The sequence below is a fragment of the Pristis pectinata genome, chromosome 19, assembly GCF_009764475.1.
Source record: "Pristis pectinata isolate sPriPec2 chromosome 19, sPriPec2.1.pri, whole genome shotgun sequence".
NCBI lineage: Eukaryota > Metazoa > Chordata > Chondrichthyes > Rhinopristiformes > Pristidae > Pristis > Pristis pectinata.
This window is the reverse complement of record NC_067423.1, coordinates 9,282,080-9,308,340: the sequence shown is the minus strand read 5'-3', so window position 1 is coordinate 9,308,340 and position 26,261 is coordinate 9,282,080. Positions and strand designations below refer to the sequence as shown.

Genomic DNA, 26,261 nt, shown 5'->3' with positions numbered 1-26,261 from the left:
AGAGAGGGCGCAGAGGAAATTTACCAGGATGTTGCCTGGATTGGAGAGCATGTCTTATGAGGATTGGTTGAGTGAGCTCAGGCTTTTCTCTTAGGAGAGAAGGAGGATGAGAGGTGACTTGATAGAGGTGTACAAGATATAGAGGTATAGATCTAGAGATATAGAGATATAGAGGTGTACAAGGTATAGAGGCATAGATCGAGTGGATCAGAGACTTTTTCCCCAGGGTGACAATGGCTAACATGAGGGGCATAATATTAAGGTGATTGGAGGAAGGTATAAGGGGGATGTCAGGGGTAAGTTTTTTTTAAACACAGAGAGAGGTGGTTGCGTGGAACGCACTGCCGGCAGAGGTTGTGGGGGCAGATACATTAAGGACATTTAAGAGAATCTTAGAAAGACACATGAATGATAGAAAAATAGGGGGCTATGTGGGAGGGAAGGGTTAGATAGATCTTAGAGCAGGATAAACTGTCGGCACAACATTGTGAACCGAAGGGCCTGTACTGTGCTGTAGTGTTCTATGTTCTATGTTCATATAGCACATGCCCTCTAATCCAGGCAGCATCCTGGTAAATCTCTTCTGCACCCTCTCCAAAGCCTCCACATCCTTCCTATGATGGGGTGATCAGAAGTGAATCCAATACTCCAGATACAGCCTTACAGGAATTTTATAAAGCTGCAACATCTTCTGAACAAGATACCAAGCCCTGAATCTCTGGATGTTTGGAAGATTACAGGGAGGGCCACAGCAATTTTCTCGCTCAGCAGCCCAGATACACCCCATCTGGACAAGGTTATTTCTCCTTAGTACCTTCTCCTTTGTAAGTACTTTCTCCATAGTATCTTTCTGTTGTCAGCTTCTAGCCCTTTGCTGAGACCCCTACAGCATTTTACTTAGCGCTAACTCATGTAAAGAACCTATTGAGTACCTCAGCTACACCCTCTGCCTCCAAAAGTAGTCAAAACCTTATGGCACAAAGAAATATCCTTCAATTGCCTACTTGAATTCAACTCTAAAAACAATTATAAAAAAAAGACACCATCCAGGACCAAGCAGCCAAGCGCTTGGGACACCATCCACCACCATGAACACTCATTCTCACCAAAAATGTAGCAGTGTGTGCCATCTGAAGATATAAGAATGCAAGAAACAGGACTAGCTAAAGGTAATTGCCCCTTTGAGCCTGCTCTGCCTTTCAATAAGATCACGGCTGATCGAAACTTGGCCTCAACACCAATTTCCCACTCTCTTCCCATGTCCCTTGTAGTTCAAATGTCTGTCAAACTCTAAATATCTTTAATGGCACTGAAATGCAGTCTAGAGACTTCACAAAAATGGTCCACTGCAGCTTTTAAACGAGCAAAAACTGTCCTCCAGAAGTATCTAAGCAGCAGGGAATGTCACCAACATCAAGCTTCCCTCAAACCACACACCATCCCCACTTGGAAAGGTATCACCATTCTTTGTGGCTTGGTCAGAATCCTGGAGCTTTCCTTATAAAAGCATTGCGGGAATGCATTCAATGCCAAAACTGCACAGGGAGCACACCATCACCATCACACCAATAGCAAATCACTTAAATTATATCGATTCTGTCACGGGAAGAAATTACGGAGGATGAGAAACAAGGATATATTCAAAGCCTCCTTCGAAAATGCAACCTCCCCAGCAACTCCTGGCAACTTCTGGCACATGACTATTCAAAATGGAGAAGGTGCTGTCAGGATGGTATTGATGCCATGTACTGTGGGCACACAGAAGCCCTGCCTCAGCAGTGTAAGGAGAACCCACTACCACAAGCCTTCATTAGTCGGGATATTGAGTTCAAGAGCTGCGAGATGATGTTGCAGGTCTGTAGAACTCTGGTCAGACCACACTTGGAGTATTGTGTTCAGTTCTGGTCGCCTCATTATAGGAAGGATGTGGAAGCTTTAGAGAGGGTGCAGAGGAGGTTTACCAGGATGTTGCCTGGATTGGAGAGCATGTCTTATGAGGATAGGTTGAGTGAGCTAGGGCTTCTCTCTTTGGAGAGGAGGAGGATGAGAGGTGACTTGATAGAAGTGTACAAGATGATAAGAGGCATAGATCGAGTGGACAGTCAGAGGCTTTTTCCCAGGGCGATGATGACTAACACGAGGGGACATAATTTTAAGGTAATTGGAGGCAGGTATAAGGGGGATGTCAGAGGCAAGGATTTTTTTTACACAGAGTGGTGGGTGCGTGGAACACACTGCCGGGAGAGGTTATGGGGGCAGATACATTAGGGACATTTAAGAGACTCTTAGGTAGACACATGAATGATAGAGAAATGGGGGGCTATCTGGGACGGAAGGGTTAGATAGATATTAGAGCAGGATAAAATGTCGGCACAATATTGTGGACCGAAGGGCCTGTGCTGTAGTATGTTCACACAGTCTACCCATGTCCCTGTCCTGTTAGCCATCACCTCCGTGGCATAGAAACTGCTGGAGGAATTCAGCAGGTCAGGCAGCATCTGTGGATGTCCTGATGCAGGGTCTTGACCTGAAACGTGGACTATCCCTCTGCCTCCACACGTTGCCTGACTTGCTGAGTTCCTCCAGCAGTTTGTGTTTGCTTCAGATTCCAGCATCTGCAGTCTCTTGTGTCTCCACCTCTGTGGAACGTAGAACATGGAACAGTACAGCACAGGAGCGACACAAGAGAGACTGCACATGCTGGAAATCTGGAGCAACACAATAAAACCTGGAGAAACTCAACGATTCAGGCAGCACCTATGGAGGGAAATGGACAGTCAATGTTTCAGGTCGAGACCCTTCATCAGGACTGGAAAGAAAGAGGGGAGGGAGCCAGTAGAAAAAGGTGGGGGGAAGGGGTGGAGCAAGAGCTGGCGGGTGATAGATTGATCCAGGTGAGGGGGGATGATAGGCAGGTGAGGGAGGGGGAGAGTGGGAATGAAGTCAGAAAGTGGGAGGTGATAGGTGGAAGTGACAAAGGGCTGAAGAAGATGGAATCTGGTCGGAGAGGACAGTGGAGGTGAGGAGGGGAGGGAGGAATGTGTGGGTGATGGGCAGATCGAGAGGGCGGGGGAGGAGAAAGAGAAGCGGTGATGGGGAAAAAAAAAGCACAGATACAGCCCTTCGATGCACAATGTCTGCGCCAAATACGATGCTGAACTAAACTAAATCTCTTCTGCCTGCACATGATCCATTCCCTCCATATCCATGTGTTTATCTAACAGCCTCTTAAACATCTTCACGCATTGGCCTCAACAGTCATCCCAGAACCCACAAAACTAGACTGGAAGCAACTCATTCTCCATCCTGAGGGATTGAAGAAGAAGAAGTTTGGCTATTGCGGATACTATGGTCGGAAAAACTAAGGTTGTCAGTAGAAAGGAGAAGAGAGTTCTTGAGGAAATTTTAAAAAAGCCAACTTGCGTTATTTGTTTTTAGACAATTGTAATTAAAGGGAAGCTGCCTCAGCCAAGGAAAATCTTGGGACTAGATGTCCTCAACATGATTATCTTATATGTTATTGGAATGTCCCAACATTATCACTGAAAAAAACAGGCTTAAAGTTCAGGGTGGTATTGAGGGGGTGTTTAGAAACTACAGTGTGTAACATGAGTTTTATATGTACCAAAGTCTGACTTTACATGTTTTAGCAAGTTGTACCCAATTCCAGTAGGGTTCCTGCACATCAGGAAATTGGACGAACCACTTCCAATCCTAGTATGGCTGCCATTTTGTTGGCATTAGTTGCCAACCTAATGATATCATCAACATGCACGATGCTCATTTCTGCCTTGCCAAAAGAAATTAGGCCAATAATCTGTGGCCTAAGATCTTCATTTTTTAACCCAGAGCAAAGCAAGGAGCAAACCTGGCGACAAGTGGCATCGATGCATGGACTAAAGGGTTCCTGCTGGGACATCAATAGTTTGGCCACAGTCTCAACCACAATCAAGTCTATGCTCCCAGGCATCACTGATAAAGATCATAGCATCTGTGTTGCCCACCACACTGTTGTAAAAATTACAGATCACACTAAATTAGGTGGTGTCACAGACAGTGAAGATGGTTATCGTGATTTACAGAGGGACCTTGATCATCTGGGCAAGTGGGCCGAGGAACAGCAAATGGAGTTTTATTCAGGTAAGTGCAAGTTGTACTGCAAGGTGCATTTTGGGAAGAGAAGCCAGGATAGGACTTTCACAGTGAACAGCAGGGCCCTGGGGAGCGTTATAGACAGAGGGTCCTTGGAGCACAAGTACATGGTTCCCTGAAAGCAGGTAGACAGGGTGGTGAAGAAGGCTTTTGGCACGCTGGCCTTCATCAGTCAGGGCACTAAGTATAGAAGTTGGGATGTTATATTGCAGTTGTAGAAGACATTGGTGAGACTGCATTTGTATTATTGTGTACAGATTTGGTCACCCGGCTATAGGAAAGATGCCATTAAGCTGGAAAGAGTGCAGAGGAGATTTAAAAGGATGTTGCCAGGACAGAGATTGAGCAGGTTGGGACTTCATTCACTGGAGCGTGGGAGAATGAGAGGTGATCTTATAGAGATGTATAAAATCATGAGGGGCATAGATAGGGTGAATGCACACAGTTTTTTTCCCAGGGTTGGGGAATCGAGAACTAGAGGTTTGGGGTGAGAGGGGAGAGATTTAATAGGAAACTGAGGCAACTTTTTCACTCAGTTTGCATATGGAATGAACTGCCAGAGGACGTGGTTGAGGCAGGTACATTAACAACATTTAAAAGGCACTTGGGCAGGTACATGGATTGGAAAGGTTTAGAGGGATATGGGCAAACAGGGGCAAATGGGACTAGCTGAGATGGGAACCATGGACCAGTTGAGCTGAAGGGCCTGTTGCCATGCTGTATGACTCCATGACCACCTCACGTACCACACAATGGCTCAGGGCCACTTGCAGTGCAGAGGCCCAACAGAGCAAGATCATGGCATAGAGGGTATCCAATCACGTTGCAAAGTAGCCTGCCCCTCCTCCCCACCACTGCATTCCTGCACCTCATGGCATTCTAAATCTACCCGAGTCGAGGCTGCATGGACAGTGTGCTCATAGGATCTGACTCACTTCCCAGCAATCATTTCAGAGAAGACCGCAGATGTGTGCCCTGCACACAACCGCCAAAGACACAGGCAAAGGAATAAGAAAAGGCACTGATACAGATTTTTATCAATATTTTAAGCAGTATTTTTGCTGATCACCTTATTGGTAGTTAGGGCTGAACAGAGCACCTATCTCTCTCAACAAAAATCAGTGAATTATGATTTCTAAGTGGTCATCTCTTGCATGAAGCATTAACCTGCGCTCCCCCTCACCTTACTAATTGAAGGTGAGTCCCCTTGGCCAATATTTATCCCCAATCACTGACAGTAAACCACAGATCATCTGGTCACTTCGACACTGCTCTTGGAGAGAATCTGCTGCACACCAATTGGATATTGTGTTTCCTATGTTACAACAGCAAACATCTCAAAACCAGTAGCTTGGCAGGAAGGCTCCTGGAAGGTACTGTGTTCTTTCTTCATTTTAATACAGTGCATATGTTACACATGTTCATTGCAAGCATCATCATATTGGTGCTTGGTACACTGTTAAGAGTTCCTTAGATTCAGGGTCTTCAGGATTCTGATAGTGCTAACACCTCAGAGCCAGGAAGCTCATTTCCATACCTGGGGTCCAACAGACTTTTCAGTGTAGGATTGATGGTGAACCTTGTATCACACTGCACTTGCATTAGCCCAGCCGTGCACAGTAATCTTCCACAAACAGCAAAGCTGAAATAAGGCAGAGAGGATGCAGAAAAGGTTCACAGGAATGTTGCCTGAACTAGCGGACTGGAGGCAAGGCAGCAGCTCTACTTTGTTAGGAGCTTGTGGAGATTTGGTACGTCACCAAAGGCTCTTGCAAATTTCTGCAGGTGTACAGTGGAGAGCATTCCAACTAGTTGCATCACCGCCTGGTATGGCGGCTCCAATGCGCAGGATCGAAAGAGGCCGCAGAGCGTCGAAGATTCAGCCAGCTCCATCACGGTCACAACCCTCCCCATCACCGAGGACATCTTCAAGAGGTGGGGCCTCAAGAAGGCGGCATCCATCATTAAGGAACCTCACCACCCAGGACATGCATTCTTCACGTTACTACCATCAGGGAGGTGGTACAGGAGCCTGAAGACCCACACTCAACGTTTCAGGAACAGCTTCTTCCCCTCTGCCATCAGATTTCTGAACAGTCCATGAACATTACCTTGTTATTCCTCTTTTGCACTATTTATTTATTTTTGTAACATAACAATTTTTATGTCTTTATGTCTTGCACTGTACTGCTGCCACAAAACAACAAATTTCATGACATGAGTCATTGATAATAAACCTGATTCTGAGGACTTAAGTTATAAGAGGAGATTGGATGGGCTGGGACTGGTTTCCATGGAGCGAAGGAGATGGAGGGATTACCGAATAGAGTTTATAAAATCATGAGGGGCATAGATAGGGTGGATAGTTGCAGTCTTTTTCCCCAGGGTAGGGGAGTCTAAAACTAGAGGGCGTAGGTTTAAAGTGAGAGGACAAAGACTTAAAGGGGATCTGAGGGGTAGGTTTTTCCACACAGAGGGCGATGGGTATATGGAACGAGTTGCCAAAGAAGGTGGTAGATGCTGGTACAATCACAATGCTTAAGAAACATTTGGACAGGTATGTGGATAGGAAGTATTAAGATGGATATGGGCCAAACGCAGGCAAATGGGATTAGTTTGATAGGCACCTTGGTCGTCACGGATGAGCTGGGCCAAAGGGCCTGTTTCTGTGCTGTCTAACTCAATGACTGTATGAACCTGATCATCCAGAGTTTATTGAGGGCGATCTAGTGGTCAGGAAATTCCACCGCTCTTCAGATAAATATTACCAGATGTTCAGTAAAACTGTTATGTTCGGATGGGTGATAAAAGTCTGATGCAGAGCGGGTCAAAGTATAACAGGCAGACTTGCATTTATATAGTGCCTTTCATGTTCCTAGGATGTCTGAAAGTGTTTTACAGCCAATCATGTATAAGAATATGAGAACTACAAGCAGAGCAGATGGACCCTTGAGCCTGCTGTACTATTCAATAAGATCGTGACTGATCTGATTTTGGCCTCTTTTATAATTCAAAAATCTCTCTGTTTCAGTCTTGAATATATTCAATACTCCAAACTCCACAGATTGTTGGAAGAGGGAATTCCAAAAATTCCCTGAGGGAATGAACTCCTCCTCATCTGTGCCTTAAATGGACTTAATCTGAAACTGCACTCCGTGGTTCTAGACACCCCCATGATGGGAAACATACTCTGAACATCTACCCCAGCAAGCCCCTTCAGAAACTTATCAGTTTCAGTACATCATAGATTCATATAAAAGCATTAAACAGCAGGGAAACAGGCCCTTCCGCCCAGCAAGAACCCACTTACACCAATCCCACACTAATAGAACCATAGAACACTAGAGCACAGACAACAGGCCATTCGACCCTTCTAGTCTGTGCCAAAACTTTATTCTGCTAGTCCCATTTACCTGCACCCAGTCCATAACCCTCCAGACCTCTCCCATCCATGTATCTATCCAATTTATTCTTAAAACTTAAGAGTGAGCCCGCATTTACCACGTCAGATGGCAGCCTGTTCCACACTCCCACCACTCTCTGAGTGAAGTTCCCCCTAATGTTCCCCCTAAACCTTTCCCCTTTCACGCTAAAGCCATGTCCTCTCATACTTATCTTTCCTAATCTAGGTGGAAAGAGCCCACTCGCATAGAGTCTATACCCTCATAATTTTGTAAACCTCTATCAAATCCCCCCTCATTCTTCCACGATCCAAGGAATAAAGTCCTAACCTGTACAATCTTTCCCTGTAACTCAACTCCTGAATCCCATTTTATTTTTCCCACATTCCCATTGAATACCTCCCAGATTTTATGACTCAGCTTCATGCGAGGGGTAATTTACAGAGGCCAATTCACCCACCGACTCACATATTTTCAGGATGTAGGAGGAAACCAGACAACACAGAAGAAACCCATGGGGAGAGCGTGCAAACTCCACACAGACAGGGCCGGAAATCAGGACTGAACCCGAGTGACAGGAGCTGTGAGGCAGCAGCACAGTGCCGCCCCAAAGTCAAAGAGTGATGACGATTTGTGCACAGCAAGGTCCCACAAACAACATATCAGGAATCTGGTTCCAGGCAATGTTAACAAATACATAACTGTTGGCCAAGGCCCCACAGACAATACCTCTTCTTCAACCTCTTGCCAGCAAAAGTTTTACACAGCTCTCTCTGTCGACATTCCTCAACCAGCACCACTGACAACAATGTAACTGGTCATTTATTCGAGTGACTATTTGAGGATCATTGCTGCTTGGAGGCTGGTTATTCCTTTGGCTGACACAGGCAAGGGGAAATTTGGTCAGAATCTGCAGAAGTAATGGCTGCCTGGGGCAAGTGTGGAAACACATCCCAGCAAGTGCGGGGGGCAAGGGGGTGGTAAATTGGCAATAGTTGGTGGTGGTGGGGGGGGAATGTGAGGAAGATGCGGGGGGTGGGAAATTAAAGCCATTGATTAGGGACCTCTCCTCTGTGACCAGTGCCTGAACACTGAACAGCTTTCAACTCAGACTTGACCATTATGGCAAAAGCCCACATTCCCACAGCGGGAGCCTGCAAAGTATTCCCGCTGCTTTCAAAAATAAAATATGGAGCCTTTAAAACCTATCACTGGTTTCAGGAATTATCTACTTTCGACAGCAGAGAAAGCACTTCTGTGGCACAAAGGATTACCACTGCTCAGCAGACAACAAAAGAAAAATAGCAAGCCATGAATTTAATTCAGACAGAAGCCCGCTCTTTGTTGAAACCCACCCCCCATCCCATTTACATCTACCTCCCCACGTTAAACTCTGGTCAGGACCAGGCACAGCTGCAGATCCCACAGAGAGAGCTTCAGTGCAAGGAGGGGTTGGTAGGGGGAAGGGAAACTGCTGAAAATCCTCATTCATCACAGAGAAAGAATGGTTCTGCTTAACCCCCGCACCCCATCAACCACTCCCACCCCCAACGCCAGCCTCCTCCTTACAGTCACTGCCCCTCCACCCTACATCCTGCTTAATCAACAAAAAAAATGTATCTGAATCCAATTGTACAGTGCCAGACACACAGGGAGCTGAGGGAAAAGGCACCCGTCTCCGCTTTCTGTTCCCTTCTTCATTCCAAAGAAACTTTCCCTTTGGTTTAAAAATCAGAATCACAACACGGTGCATTTCTGTTACATAAAAACACGGAAAACCTTCCCTGGAGCTTTGCTGAAATCCCAGCCATTCCCGTGGCCCTTCCAAGGCTTCGGGTGGGATCTTATTACGATCACGAAAGCAAACCACTCGCTACACAGGGGGTGGTGGTGAGGGGGGGAGAGGGAGAGACAGGGCGAGAGACTTCAGCTGCAGCATTTGAATTGAGGCAGCTGAAGTAGTTTTAACACGCGGCACCAGAGAACCATTCTGTAACAATAACCATCGGGCGCAAGAGCCTACCTCAGAACTTTCCAGCTCTCGAGTGAGTGCAGCTCGGAGATCACGGAGACCATTGTAAACAAGACAGGCTAAGGAACAAAAAGCAGAGAGAGAGAGAGAGAGAGAGAGAGAGAGAGAGAGACAGGGAGGGGGGGAGAGAGAGAGAGAGAGAGAGAGCGAGGCAGGGACTCTCTTCTACAGCTGAAAAGAGCCCCAAGCCTTTTGCAGCAAAGCTCGTCCTGCTCCTGTGTCTGATAAGCACTTGTCACAGCGTTCCCTCCGCCCCTTAATCAATCCTGCCACTTTATTGCCTTCTCATTCCATCCCTAACCCCGCCACTTCTTCCTTTGGACACCACCCCCCTCCCTCACCATTACTACCCTCCCTCCCTCACTCAACCTCGTCATGTACTACCAGAGGTCAAATGCAAGCCTGTTCACAAGGCGCTTTCTGCTCAGTGAAGCTTGACTTTAATTCTTTCGCTATTAATGCTGCTCCTCATTTGTTTTTTTTGGGGGAGATAACAAAGGTCAAACTATGTCTGAAGACCTTGCAGATTCTGCCAACAAGCAATTACAGGACAAGAATATGTACCAACCTCCAGTACCCTCCTTACTCTTTCTTACACACTAACACACACACACACACACATCCCCTACAGGTACATGCACACACAGACACACATAAACATATACCCCCTCACACACAAACACACATGCGTGCACACACACAGACGCACATACACATACACCCCCTCACACACAAACACACATGCGTGCACACACAGACACACATACCCATATACCCCCTCACACACACACATGCGTGCACACACAGACACACATACACATATACACCCCCACACACAAACACACATGTGTGCACACACTCACAGATACACATACTGTATATCCCCCACACATATGCGTGCACACACACAGACACACATACACATATACCCCCACAGACACCAAACATACACACACACACACACACACACACACACACACACACACACAAACACACAAACACTCTTTCTCTCTGTCTAAATTTCCTCCCCAAATATCCTCACCTATGAAAAGAATCCAGGATGACTGTGCAAAAACTCAGGTGCGTGGTATCCTCGAGGATGACCAAAGTTTCCGAGCTCTTCGTGAAATCTTCAAGCCCCCTTGGAGGCTCTTCAAGTCATTTTGCCCCTTCTTGCTGAAAGATGTGGTGTGAAGCTGCTGTCTCTGGGCAAGCTGGCCAGTTACAGCACATGGAGCACCGTGGCAAGTCCTCACAGCTCAGGGACAGGCCCGGGTACACAAGGCAGTGAGGGGGATCTGTCAAAACATGATGTCTTCATTCCCTCTCCCATCCAAAAGTGCCTGAGTTTCACTGCAGATGAGACTGAGCAAGCCACTGCCTTCTTGTCCTCCCCGCCCCCTCTGATTACCCTTCACTTGGTGTCCCCCCTTAAACTAAACTTGCAATGTTAATGACTGATAAAAGCTTTTGCCAGCTCTCCAATCATCCTCCAGTTAGACTGACTCCCCCAGCACCTCACCCCACCTCTCTGCGCTTCACCTCCCCGTTCTCCTCCTTGAAAGACAGAGTAATTGAAAAAGCATTCCAGCCTCTTCATTTCCTACTGGGGCTAAACTCCGAGTCAGAAAACATTATTACTGGCAAAGGCCAAATAAACCTGGATTATGGGCAGCAGGCCAAGTAGTTCATTCTAAACCAAGTGAAGAACTGTAAGCGGCAGAGTCTATTCATACTGAATTCCTTCATAGGGTAAAGCGCAGGATAGTAACTGGAGATAGTTGATTGAGTTATAAGTTGGAGTAATTTGCCAGATGGTGTGGCATCTCCAAGAGGATGCATTCCTGATTTTTTATTGCATGGTCTCTTGCATCAAAGTGTCCAATCTCGGAATTTTCTTTGGAACTAATAAACAAATGAGAGCAGAGAGAAATTTCATATTTTTTTCTCTGGAGCCTGAACGATTTTTCTCTTGGGTTTTGTCATGTTCGCGAGATTATTATTTTAAGTTCTTTCACAGTTCTCATCTTCTTTTTCTTAGGTAGTCCCTCAGGATAGAGGATGACTTGCTTGCACTCCAGTTCTAAGAGGTGAAGGTGTTTTTACGCAAGTTCTTTTAACACGGGGTGGCAGCTGCACACTTGGTCCATGGTTAGGAGGTCCAAGATGACTGGAGACCAGGCTTTCTGCTCAGACTTAGCCCATGCACACATACTCTGATCACACATACAGATGGACATAGACATATAATTTTGCCCAGTCCATTCCCTTCCAGCGCTCTTTGGGACAGCCCCACAAGAGGCAGAAGAGTCACATTCTCTGATCAATTATTCAGCGACAGAACTTCCAACAGAGCGCCACCAAGGTAAAAAGATTCCGTATTTTGGAGTAAATTGTGTGATGTGCAGAGAGAGATAAGATACATTTACCTACAATCTGTAGCAAAGAGGGGCATCCAATGTGAACTCACAAAGAAAGAACCTTCCATAACCAGCAATGTCCATGTGATGTTGTCCGGATGATTTACCTTGTTTGCTAGATCAATATTGGCCAGTAGGATAGTACTAGGATAATACCCTACTCTTCTTGAAAATAATGCTGTTGGATATCTTCCATCCACCTGAGAAAGCAGACAGGCCTTAATTTTAAGAGGAACTGCAAGATACAGATGCTGGAATCTGGAGCAAAAAATGAACTGCTGGAGGAACTCAGCCTGTCAGTCAACATCTGTGGAGGGAAACGAACAGTGGACGCTTCTGGTCGAGATCCTTTATCCGGACTGAAAGACAGAGTGGAGATAGCCAGTATAAAGAGGTGATTTCAACATCTCTTCCAGGCAGTGTTGTTCTCCTCTAAACAGCAGCTACAGTACTGAATACTGAAAGTTTGGGCTCAGGGTTCTGGAACAGAAGTTGAACCTACAACTTTCTGACTCAGAGGAGAGGCTTCCACAAGCTAAACCACAGCTGACATCGAGCAAAGGGCAGTCAGACAAAAATGGATGACAGATTACGTCTCAGTGTTGCAGCCTGACCTGACAATGGCTGAGCTGGGCTTGGTTGTCAACGATGTCAGCCTTGGACAAATCCCAGGTGTGAGCTTTTCAGCTGTGAGCTGCATATCTGTGGTGTTCACGCATACAGACGCCTGGTAAGAAAGCAGGCTGCATCTGTCACATAGGCTGTAGGACAGACTCCAGAGACATCGAGGTATGTATCCTTTGTCATTGTCGTGTATTGGGAGGTGCTCTGTGAGTTAGCCTCGTAGAGGTGGTCTGTCCTATCTGTAATAATCTCTAGGAGACAATGGGAGCTTCAGAACAAGTGCCTGCACTTTACTGTGGACTAGCAACGTCTAGCATGTGTGCTTACATCACATGTATGATAATGTCATATACAAATATGACTTGTTTATATAGAAATATATCATACCACTTTCAATCTTTAGAATAGTATTCCATGTGTATGCAGCCATTACACATTCAGTTAACTGGAACCTCGACTTTCTTAACTATGTTTACATCCCTGGCATTCTTGTTACATCTTGATCCAAACAATACGTGACGTCATGACTCAACTCACCGTTGACTTCTGACTTCTTTGGCCCTGCGGACTCACACTTCTGTCTGTCATACTTGCTCATTGGTCTTCCTGCACTCACTTACTCGTGTTGACTGACTTGCTCCCCTTTGTTTTTTCCTAATGAGCTGTTATGATGAGACTCTGGATTTTGCTTTGTTTCAGATACTACCTCTCAAATGTCCCATCCAAGTTGGGCTGCAACAATCTCCAGTGTTTTCAGCCTGTGATGCATTGACAGCTGTGCTGTGTTGAATACTATGGTAGAAAATGGCATTGTATGATCAGTAGGAGATTCGGTACGTCACCAAAGACTCTTGCAAATTTCTGCAGATTTACAGTGGAGAGCATTCTGACTGTCTGCATCATAGCCTGGTATGGAGGCTCTAATGCACAGAATCAAAAGAGGCTGCAGAGCGTTGTAGACTCAGCCAGCTCCATCACGGGCACAACCCTCCCCGCCATCAAGGACATCTTCAAGAGGTGGTGCCTCAATAAGGCGGCATCCGTCATTAAGGACCCTCACCATCCAGGACATGCCCTCTTCACGTTACTACCATCAGGGAGGTGGTACAGGAGCCTGAAAACCCACACTCAACCCTTCAGGTACAGCTTCTTCCCCTCTGCCATCAGATTTCTGAACAGTCCATGAACCTATGAACACTACTGTACCTTGTTATTCCTCTTTTGCACTATTTATTTATTTTTGTAACTTAATAGTAATTTTTATGTCTTGCACTGTACTGCTGCCGCAAAACAACAAATTTCACAACATATGTCAGTGATAAGAAACCTGATTCTGATAAAAAACAGAATGCTGGAAGAACTCAGTTTGTCAAGCAGCATCTGTGGAGGCAAAAGGTGCAGGCTGACGTTTTGGGTCGAGACCCTGCATTAGGGCTTTTTTCACAGATGCTGCTTGACCCACTGAGTTCTTTCAGTGTTCCATTTTTCTGTTCTAGATTCCAGCAACTGTCTTCATGCCAGCATTGTATGATACTGGGACAAGTTGTTAGCTGATAGTGGATTGACGATTTATCTCCAATCACCTTCGAAAATTGTATCTTAAGGAAGAAGACCTGTGGACTACTCTGTTGGAGGGTGGATGGTGTTGGGGAATTAATGAGTGCTTAACACCGTTGTACCTCACGAAGGGGTCAAACAAAAATGGCATGATCTGAGGCACATAATCTGACTCTTCAGGTATACCATGGGTGGCAAGAACTAATTTCAGCTCGTGAATGGGACGTTCCACTGCTGTGCATGATCTGACACCTCAAACTTCACTTCATTTAGAATGAATGTCAATACGGAATAGAAAGTTATTGTTACCTTTCCGATAAAGATTGGCAGAGACTCTGAAACATTCATACTGGCCACCTCTGTGTTTTTAGGGGCGGATTTGTTGGTTTTGCTCAGCCCTCTGGAGTGACTGTACTTTTTGGTATTAAATTTTCTCAATCTTGGTGAGATAAAAACAGAAAATACTTGGAAAGTCAGACAGCTTCTGTAGAAAGAGAAACCGAGTTCCGTGAAGGGTCTTTGATCTGAAACATTAACCCTGTTTCTCTTTCCTTTCCACAGGATTTCCAGCATCTGCAGTTTCTTAATGTTCTTTTAGATCTTTATCAATACTTGTACAATAGACAAAGTTCAAGTAACAGCCACACATTCAAAATGCCAAGATGTTGTAGAGTCACAGAGTTATACAACATGGAAAACAAGCCCTTTAGCCCAAGGCGTCCTTACTGACCAAGTTGCCCAGCTGAGCTAGTCTCATTTGCCTGGGTTCAGAATCAGAATCAGGTTTATTATCACTGTCTTATGTGACATGAAATCTGTTGTTTTGCGGCAGCAGTACAGAACATAAATTACAAAATAAATAAATAGTGCAAAAAGAAGGAATAATGAGGTAGTGTTCATAGGTTCATGGAGAATCTTTGGTGACGTACCAAACCTCCTCAAACTCCTAATGAAGTAAATCTCTTGGCTTGCTTTCTTCGTGATTGCATCAATATTTTGGGCCCAGGATAGATCCTCTGAGATGTTGACGCTCAGGAACTTGAAGCTGCTCACCCTTTCCCCCGCTGACCCCTCAATGAGGACTGGTGTGTGTTCTCCCGACTTCCCCTTCCTGAAGTCCACAATCAATTTCTTGGTCTTGCTGAATTTGATTTTGAGGCTGTTGTTGCGACACCACTCAACCAGCCGATCTATCTCACTCCTGTACACCTCCTCATCGCCATCTGAAATTTTACCAACAACAGTGGTGTTATTGGTGAATTTCTCGATGGTGTTTGAGCTGTGCCTAGCCACACGGTCATGAGTGTAGAGAGTAGAGCAGTGGGCTCAGCACGCATCCTTGACGTGTACCTGTGTTGATTGTCAGCAAGGAGGAGATGTCATTACTGATTCGAACTGACTGTGGTCTCCCGATAAGGAAGTGGAGGATCCAGTTGCCTCAGGTTTAGAAGCTTGCTGATTAATACTGAGAGGATAATGCATTGAATCGCAAGCTGTAATCGATAAACAGCAGCCGGACGCATGTTTTGCTGTTGTCTAGGTGCTCCAAAGCAGAGTGGAGAGCCAGTGAGATGGCATCCACTGTAGACCTGTTGTGGCAGCAGACGAATTGGAGTGGGTCCTGATCCTTGCTCAGGCAGGAATTAATTCTAGCCATGACCAACCTCTCAAAGCACTTCATCATGGTAGATGTGAGTGCTACCGGGCAATAGTCGTTGAGGCAGCTCACCCTGCTCTCCTTGGGCACTGGTATGATTGCTGCTCTTTTGAAGCAGGTGGGAACCTCCGTCTGCAGCAGTGAGAGGTTGAAGATGTCCTTGGATACTCCAGCCAGTTGGTCAGCACAGGTTTTCAGTACCCGGTCAGGTACACAGTTGGGGTCTGACGCCTTGCTAGGGTTCACCCCCTTGAAGAATGTTTTGACGTTGGCCTCTGAGGCAGAGATTACAGGGTTTGGCCCAATCCCTCAAAACCTTTCCTATCCATGTACCTGTCCAAATCTCTTTTTAAATGCCGTAGTTATACCTGCCTCTACCACTTTGGCAGCTTGTTCCATATACGTGCCATCCTCTGTATAAAAAATGTGGCCCTCAAGTCCCTTTTAAATCTTTCCCCTCTCACTTTAAACCTATGCCCTCTACTTTTGGACTCCGTGTTCTGCGTGTAAAGATCAATCCAACTGGGGATGACTATTCCTTGTGCCCACTACAGACATCGTTGATCAGAAGTCAGTTTGAATATTCTGTTGTAAAATGGTTGCATGTCCATATTTGGACATTTGTCAGAATCGGTCCAACCTCTGATAGTGTACTTATAAGCACATTTCACAAACATATCTTATTGTGTTGTCTCAGCAATATTTGCAGCTGGTACTGGAAAGCATCATCTTCTAAATCTGAGGCAAATGTTGTATCCTTATAACGTATGCTAATATCTTCATGCAACAGCCTCGATAAATCTTCTACGATTGCATTTTGTTTTGAAGACTGATACTAAATGGTGTAGTCATATTGGGTAATAGAATCACCCATTTTTGCATTCTTGAGTTTGACATGTTTGGAGTCGCCATTTGAGGGTCTAGAATGGTTAAGAAGGGTTTGTGATCTGTAAATAGCAGGAAGAATTTTCCCAGTGGAAACTGGGAAAATTCTTCACCCAAAAATGGTAGCCAATACCTCCTTCATTATATACAAATTCTGTTGATTTTATTGATTAGAACATGAGAATATACAGGGAATGGAGGGATATGAGTCATATGCAGGCAGAAGAGATTTTGTTTAATTTGGCATCATGTTCAGCATAGACATCGTAGTCAGAGGGCCTGTTCCTGTGCTGTACTGTTCCATGTTCTATGTTCATTTCTCCTAGTGATAGTGCTTTACAATTCTGCTCTATCTGGATTCAATATATGTAGATTCTCTCTCTCTCTCTCTCTCTCTCTCTCTCTGCACCTTCCTAATGGAGAAATTTCCTGTGAGCAGGGATTGAACTGGTAGCACTCCTCTGTTTAGTTATTCTGGGTTTGGACCCAGATGCTTCTGCTTTACAATGCTTTCACTGGCAAATATAACACATTGCCTCCCTAAGAGAATAGACCTGCAGTGAGTGGCTGCCAGAGCCTCTGTAGCAAGAACTTGCACCACTTGCACTCACAAGGTGCTGACCCTGTTTCAGGCTTGGAGCTTTCACTGCTGCCTTCTGATTATGAGTTATTGTCATGTTTAAGCCTGGTGATGGATGAAACTCCACGGCATTTTTCACTGCCATTTCCACCATGGTTTCCATTCTGCAAACCAGGTCAAATATAAGACTCTGCTTGGACTGAATCTGTTCATCATTTAAACTACATAAGGCATGGATTAAGAATTAACCAAACTGCAATATCCGGATTAATCTTTCATGCCACAATGTAGTCATTGACTATTTGTCCTGGGCTTTGGTTCTTCATGTCAGACTTGCAACTTGCTATTTCAGATGGACGTGGATTGAGACAACCTTCCAATTTCTGCACCTCTGCTGGACATGGAACATCTTTCTGCGAGGCTGCCTATTAGCAAGCCTGTGATAGATCTCAAGAGTCAGTATCCCTTGATAAATTCTTTCTCATGCCCTCTTATTGTAGTGTTCAGCACCTGTGCATTTGTGACACTGTCCTCTAGTGCGAGAATATTGTTAGCTACAAGAACCATTCTCATCTTTTCTAAAGACACTGTGAAGGGCTCACCTCTTTGACTGTACACCCTAGGCTGCCTATCAATGCTTCAGTTGCCACTTTGTTCTATTTTCCACCTTAATAGTGATGCTGTTGCATTCAAGACTATTGTACCCTCTGCTCATTTCTCCTATGTGTTTAAATCTCCTGTAACCAGCAGTTTTCTCAGTGCTACAGATTGCCACTGTCTTTCTTTCATTTCTTTTAAACTTGCTGCTGCCAGCATCTTTTTTTTTAAATTGTCAGTACCTAAATTTCCTCTGCCTGCAACATTGTGCACAAACGAATACTTCAATGCCTGAGCCACTCTTCCTCCCTAAAATTGGAGTATTGACGTCTGTGGTCAGTGCTGTCAAGCAGTAAGGCTCAGAAGGTGTGTTGAAGAGTATCTTCAAATCAACAATTTTGTTTTGGAGCTGATATACATCAGTTGCGGTAGCTGTTCTTGTTGCCATTTGTGATGTGTTTGGAGGTGGTTTATAAACGAGTGTGTCCTATCCTTAATTATCTCTAGGGGACACCAGGAGCTTCAGAACATGGATTTGTACTTCATTGTAGATAAGCATCAACTAACATATGTGCTTGTGTCACATGTACGTTTGTTATCCATGTATGTGACATCAACTTGCCATGTGCACGCATGACATACATAGATACAAATATACCACGATCAATTTTCCATCTCATTCTCTCTCCTATTTTGTCCATTGAACTGTGAGATTTGCAAGTCTATATTTTTCCAGCACCAGCGCCTCTACTTCCTCAGATGGCTGATACATTTGGCATGTCCCTGTTGGCCGTCACCAACTTTTATAGATGCACCATAGAAAGCATCCTATCGGGATGCATCACGGCTTGGTATGGCAACTGCTCTACCCAAGACCACGAGAAACTGCAGAGAGTTATGGACACAGCTCAGCACATCACTTCACGGAAACCAGTCTCCCCTCCATGGACTCTACACTTCTCACTGCCTCAGTAAAGCAGCCAGCATAATCAAAGACCCCACCCACCTTGGACATTCTCCCTCCTCCCCACTTCCCATTGGGCAGAAGATACAAAAGCCTGAAAGCACATATTACCAGGCTCAAGGAGAGTTTCTATCCCATTGATATAAGACTATTGAACGGACTTTTTGTATGATAAGATGGATTCTTGACTGCATGATCTACCTCGTAATGGCCTTGCACCTTATTGTCTGCCTGCACTGTGCTTTCTCTGTAACTGTAACACTATATTTTACATTCTGTTATTACTTTTCCCTTTCCTACCTTGATGTATTGATGTTGTGAAATGATCTGTATGGAAGGTATGCAAAACAAAAGCTTTTCACTGTATCTCAGTACATGTGACAATAATAAACCAATTATCTATTACCAATTTCACTTTCCCCTTGCTCTCATTACACTGGAGGACAATACTTTATTGGACTGTATGTGCATGCAAGCAAGTGTCGGATGAAAATTGGATTCCTCGCGGGGCAGTGAGCAGCACTTTTCTCTTTGAGTTCTAAGCTCCCCATCGAGAGCAAAGCTGATATGTATTGTCCATTCCTTGTGGCCCTGAGGAAATGAAGGCCAGTCTAGTTGTTGAATACTATGATACAAGCCAGTGGCTTCAAATGGCATTGAAGGGTCAACCATGTGTGGTGTGGGACTGGAGTCACATGTAGGCCACACAGTATGCTGTTGGTGGGAGCTTGCTGTGCACAAGGTGGTTGAAGCATTTCCTATAACCATACTTCACTGGCTACAAAGCACAATATAATTGCTTGAAAAAGGCCTAAATGAATGCAGGTCCTTCTTAACCTGAGTAAGATCCTTCTAATTGAGCTTTGACGTTATCCAGCAACTTTATGGTAAATATTTTACCAATCCAAGCTTCATATTTTTAAATTTTTTAAGCACTGAATTCAAACTGCTTGAGTGACATTTGAACTCATTGTCCCTGCATTTTAAATTACTGGCCCAGCAGAATCCAACAGCCTTATCTCTTCTGCTCATGACCAGAAAAAGGACGCAGCATGAAAATGAAAGCCTCTCACAAATAAAACAGGGTTGAGGCCAATCATCTCAATCACCGCCTCCAATAAGGATGTATTCCTTTGGAAAAAATGTGATCTTTGGAATTTTGGTGAGCATCACAATTAGAGTCATAGAGTCATACAGCATAGAAACAGGCCCTTTGGCCCAACTCATCCATATTGACTGTGTTGCCCATCAAGCAAGTCCCATTTGCCCATGTTTGACCCATATCCCTCTAAACTCCTCCTATCCAAGTACTTATCCAAATGTCTTGTAAATGTTGCCATTGTACCTGTCTCAACCACTTCCTCTGGCAGCTCGTTCCATATACGCACCACCCTCTGCGTGAAGAAGTTGCCCCTCAGGTCCCTTTGAAATCTTTCACCTCTCACCTTAAATCTACGCCCTCTGGTTTTTAGTTCCCCTTCCCCGGGAAAAAGACAGTGTGCATCCATCCTGTCTATACCCCTCACGAACTTACAAACCTCAAAAAAAATTTCTGCATCTGGGCATCCCTATCATGGGTGCTCTCTATTGCCACCCTCATTTGTCATTGAACTGCATAATTTATTATCCCATTTTCAGAGTCAGGCACATTGCTGAATCTGGAGTCATACGTATATTGGTCAGTCCAGGTAAGGATGGCAGATTTCCTTCCTTGGATAGTGGTGAACTAGATGGGTTCTTACAACAGTCCAGTCATTTTGTGCCATTACTAATTCAAGATTATTAACTGAATTTAAGTTCCTCAGGTGCTGTGGTGAGATTTGAACTTGGGTCTCTGGATTACTGGTCTAGTAATTTAACTGCTGTACCCCTAGATTATGATAGAACATAGAAAAGTACAGCACAGGAACAAGCCCTTTGGCCTACGATGTCTGTGCCGAACACAAAGGCACAAAATGAAGCCTTGCAGCTCATGGATCACATGCCAGCTGCTAGTTGTTCATTAGAACCATCCCCCCCATTCGTTTCCCATAGCTCTGTAAATTCTTTTCTCTCATGTGTCTATCTAATTTCCTTTTTGAAGACACTGGTTGTTGGATTTCCTTCATCCTCAGGGACAGCGAATTCAAGATCATAGCTAAAGAAGTTTCTCCTTACATTCCCCTGGTACCTTCTGCCTGTAGTTTTAAATCTGTACCCTCTGGTTCCTGAACCATCACTGAAGGGAACACCATGAGAAACACTGGGTAAACCAAACAAGCCCATGCTTTGGGCATAGATTTAAGGTAAAAGGTGGAAGGAACAGAGGAAAAATCTGAGGACATACCAAGAGAGAGATGGATGCAGTGATCTTTGTCATATCTAAAACTTACTCAGAGGAGCTCCTGATATGCCTTAACCTACAAGACTGGATTCTAAGAGTTGGGATGCAGGATTAGACTTTTTCACACAATGGGCCAAAATGGTCTCTTTCTGTGCTTCCAACGCCATCCTGGAGAAAACTGTGACTGCACCAAAGCCGGAGGCAACAGGCGAGATAAAAATATTCATGGGTTTCTTTTTTTGGTTTGTAAATTAGGCCTCTCCATCATGTTGCAACTTCAGGGGCAGGTTCAGGTTTTCGAGTAATGAGCTGGGAGTCCAGAGAACAACTTAATAAGGTTCACTCATGCTAGACAGGGACTCTCAGCAATTGAAATGGCACAGGAGATCTGAAGAGCTTTCAAAAAAAGGCAAAGTTATATGTCTGAACAAGGAGAGAGAAGCAAAGCCTCTGAATGGGGGAAAGGTGCAAACGGTATTTGTGGCAAACAGCATCCAACAAACAGCAGGATTCAAACAGACCAACCTCTTCTTAGTTGCAGGAGGGATAATTCTTCAAATATGTTTTAAGGATTGATTAGATCCTGCAGAAGGAAGAATGAATAGGATATAATGCAGACAGAATGGAATAATAAATAGTATATTATCGCAGCTGCATTGATGTATTACATGGAGGTTCTGATGACAAGTGTTAGTAATGATGTGGAACGTGTTTATGTTGAGGGGACACGATGAACGAGAAATGGTTCTAAATTGCTTGCTATTTAACTCAATCTTCTTTCCTCTGACTTTATGTCCGAAATCTCCTTAATTTGTTTGATATTTTTTCTCCAAAGTTTCCATGTTATGCATTTAATTATCTGCCTGGTGATGGAATTACTCAGCAACCAACTGGCAAAGAGAAGACCATTCCTTTTTTAGATGGAGGAGTAAATCTGAGCAAACCTTAAATAGAAGACTTGTTATTGTGAGAGCACTGGAGACAGGGTGGAGGTAATTGGGTAATTCTCCTGTCAATCAAGTACAGTGCAATCGAGGTGTGACTCAATCTGATTTTCTGCACCAAAATTTGTATGTAACAGTCCTTCTCACTGCATTTTTATGAGAAGTTACCTAATTTTTATTGTGAGAAACTTCTGAATTTTCTGTTTTTCCACTTTTGAAATAAACTATTTTCAGAACTCACTGACATTGTGTCCTCTGGTTCATATGACCAACTCTACTTCAAAATTATTCACTGCTGCAGTGTTAACAATAAATATTATCTTAGCTTGGAGATGCCATACTTGAGAGGACTTTCACCTGGATCACCACGAGGATTGCATCCTCTTGCGCTTATTGGAATGAGAGTAGGAACTCACTCATTTCACATGAACACTATATTCTATTCAAATGTAAAAGCAACAGGGCCATTAATTTGCAATCACATCTTGTCTCAGTATTTTTACAGCTGCTTTCTGTTGATGAACTTACAGGAGCCATTGAAAACGGTAAAACAAAAAATACTTGCATTATATTGCACCCTCACAACCTTAGAACTTCCCAAAACACTTGGCAGCCAATAAAATACTTTCCAAATATAGTTTGTGTTCTAATCTAGGAGGTGAGGCAGCTACTTCGTATACAGCAAGCTTCCACAAACAGCAATAACGACCAAATAAACTATTTCAGTAATATTTATTGAGGGTAAAATATCAACCAGGATGTATTGACAACTGGTCCTATGGTTCTATTTCGAAGAAAGGCAGGGGAGCATTCCAGGGGTCCTGGCCAGTATTTATCCCTCAATAAACATCATTGGTATGCATTTCCAGTCATTAGCACTTGGTTGTTTGTGGGAAGCTGCATATTGCCTATTGCCTTTAATACATTATAACAGAGACTACACTGCAAAAATACCTTACTGACGATAAAGTACTTAGGGTTATTGCAAAAGGTGTTGCAGAAGTCCAAGAAGTTAATTAACAAATACAAACTATGATACCAAGTAGATCTTTAGTTAAGGTTTAGATCTGGAACATTACGTTAAATTTGCAAGCAGGCATAAAACAAGGCTTATAGTAGACTATAAGCCTTAATCTATTCCTGCTCATAAATTTAACATACGTTTATAAATTTCTTTAGTCAAAGGGTGAGCTACAACAAAAGGGCTTCCAGGTGGATGGTGGAGTCAAAGCACCTGAAATACTTCATAAATAGCCCATATTGGTATTGGTATACTACTGTCACTTGTACCGAGGTACAGTGAAAAACTTGTCTTGCATACCGATCGTACAGGTCAAAACTTGTCTTGCATACCGATCGTACAGGTCAATCCATCTCACAGTGCAGTTACGTTGAGTTAGTACAGAGTGCACTGAGGTAGTAGGGGTCGTAAAGTTTTGTTGTTGAATGGATTCTGATTGGGGCTCTTTCCTCGTCTATAACTAGCTTAGCGTGTTTCACTTACAATTGCACCTATTCTTTCCCAGAGGTTTCTTTTGTGACTTCAAAACCTCAGCTTGTACCTTTTGCTTAAGCTTCCTGTAATAACGAAACCCATTGCAAGGGAATTGAAGGAAAACATAATAAAAGCAATAGTTTTGAGAGCTGCCTGCACTCTTGTGAGAGTGCTCATGGGCAGACAGAAGACATACTGTTTGTAATTGCGGAAGCATTAACCTGTGATGCAAAAGGCAATGCTCTACTTCCAAGGGGAAGCTGTAGGAACCTGGCCCAGGGGTAGTAGAACAAGCATCGACAAAACACCTTACATCAACTTATCAAGAAGTCTTCCATAGCATCTCTTAAATCCTCAACCTGCTGTAAGACAAGAGCAGTAGGCATATAGGAACTCCACCATCTGAAAGCCTGACTTAGAAATATAATCGGCTGTTCTTCATTCTTGCTTGGCCAAAATCCTGGAATTCCCTTCCCAACAGCACTGTCACCACAACGACCACAGTGATTTAAGCAATTGGTTAATAAAGACCTGTTATAAATTCTGGTCTTGCCCGCGACACCCAAATCTCAGTAGAGAATAACAACTGTGACAGCTATGCCTCAGAATGTTTATATCCAATAATTGATCATTGCAGCTCACGTATTAATCGTGGGATGACTAGAACAAAACAATTCTTGCAAATCATCATAAATGCTAACTACTGCTACTAAATGTTGGAAAGTCTAGTAGTACTGACCAAGTAATCCAGAAGGCTGGACTAGAAACTTGAACACACCAGCAGCTAGGGAATTAAATTTAGTTAATTAAACAATCTTGAATTTAAGGATGGTGTCAGTAATGACAAAACTACAGAATGTTGTAAAAACACATCTCTTCCAGCAACGTCCTTCTGAGAAAGAAATCTTACCCAGGCTAGCCTTTTTGTAACTTCAGTCCTACAGCAATAGGATTGGCTTCTTGCTGTCTTCCATAAGGGCCTCCAGAGGATAGAGGCCATTTCATTTAGTTGTATCAAATTGCAATAAATTCCCAGCAAATGGCACTGAGGGAGTATCTTCACTACATGGACTGTTTCTGTTCAAAAAGGAAGCTCACTACCAAATGGGTATTAAGTGTGCACTTGACAGTGATGTCTGCAGCCAATGAGGAGATTAAACTGTCAAAACAAAGCTCATCGGTTGCCAACCAAGGTGGAGGCTAGAATGGGTTCACCCCTTTTGCAGCCAGCGGTTTAGACAGAAAGATGCTCAAAAGCACTGCAAGTTAAGCATCGCTTCTTCTATGACAGGTTAAACTCTAGGCCCTAATTATATTTCACCATGGGCTCCTTTTTATTTCATGGACTTGACCCAACAAGGCACTTTTAGTTTTCCCAGCAACAAAACATTGCAGGAAAGACCAAGAAAATCACTCATTTGTTCCATGTCCCTCGGTGTGAAAAAGTGCTTCTCAAAATTTTTTTTCCTGAATGGCCAATTTCCATTTTTACATTCTGTTCTCTTTGTCATTGATATCCCATTGAGGAAAATGATTTTCCCCTCTTCCCTTTCACATAACATTGCTGCTCACACTCAGGTTGTCTTCCAGATCTTCTGTGAAGATGGGGCCATGCCTATGAAATGTGATGTTACAGAATGGGACAGCATTGTAATGTGAACGATGGGATGAAGACCCACCTTTAACAGCAAAAAAGAGATGAAAATTATTCCAATCAAGGGTCTCGGACACTAACTCTGTTCCTCTTTTCACAGATGCTGCCTGACCTGCTGGATGCTTGTAGCATTTTATGTTTTCAGTTATTGTAAATGATAAGTTGCTTTGAGATCTTCTTAGGGATATGGGACTTACCATAGAACCATAGAACAATACAGCACAATACAGGCCCTTCAGCCTACCATGTTGTGCCGACCTTTAAACCTCGCCTAATACTATCTAACCCCTTCCTCCCACATATCCCCCTATTTTAAATTCCTCCATATGCGTATCTAACAATCTCTTGAACTCGACCAACGTACCTGCCTCCACCACTACCTCAGGCAGCGCATTCCATGCCCCAACCTCTCTCTGGGTGAAAAACCTCCCTCTGATATCTCCCTTGAACTTCCCGCCCATTACTTTAAAGCCATGGTCTCTTGTATTGAGCATTGGTGCCCTGGGAAAGAGGCGCTGGCTGTCTACTCTATCTATTCCTCTTAGTATTTTCTATACCTCTATCATGTCTCCCCTCATCTTCCTTCTCTCCAAAGAGCCTTAGCTCCTTTAGTCTCTCCTCATAACCCATACTCTCCAAACCAGGCAGCATCCTGGTAAATCTCCTCTGCACCCTTTCCAACGCTTCTACATCCTTCCTATAATGTTTGTTTGTTTGACTTCATGAGGGAATGAAGTGACTTACTATACAGCCAGAAGGTTTTCCCTTCACTTTTAGCTATATTTCTACCAGTGGTGTGTACGGACTACATTGATCATTGGGGATAAACCTGTGACCTTGTGGATTAGTGGCTTCATACCTTGAACTCTGTGTAGTTATAAGAAAAAAAAAGCTGATTCCACTTACAGGAGGCCCTGTGACACTGTACACACATTTCAAGCAGGATTGTAAAGGCATTACATTAACTATGGCAAAC

The 26,261-nt window shown here is 44.0% G+C and overlaps 1 protein-coding gene across 2 annotated transcripts in view; it reads right to left on the bottom strand.

The window, feature by feature from the left end:
• Positions 1-26,261, bottom strand: part of celf2 (cugbp, Elav-like family member 2) — a 633,618-nt gene that overhangs the window by 595,116 nt on the left and 12,241 nt on the right. Inside the window, exon 1 of one of the 2 annotated variants that reach the window (XM_052034293.1) lies at positions 9,577-9,679. The exons of the other annotated variant lie outside the window; for it this stretch is intronic. Within the exon in view, the coding sequence (XP_051890253.1) occupies positions 9,577-9,629 (53 nt within the window). The 5' untranslated portion in view covers positions 9,630-9,679. Of the gene's footprint in view, positions 1-9,576; positions 9,680-26,261 lie in introns of those variants that run through there. 2 annotated transcript variants of the gene reach the window in all.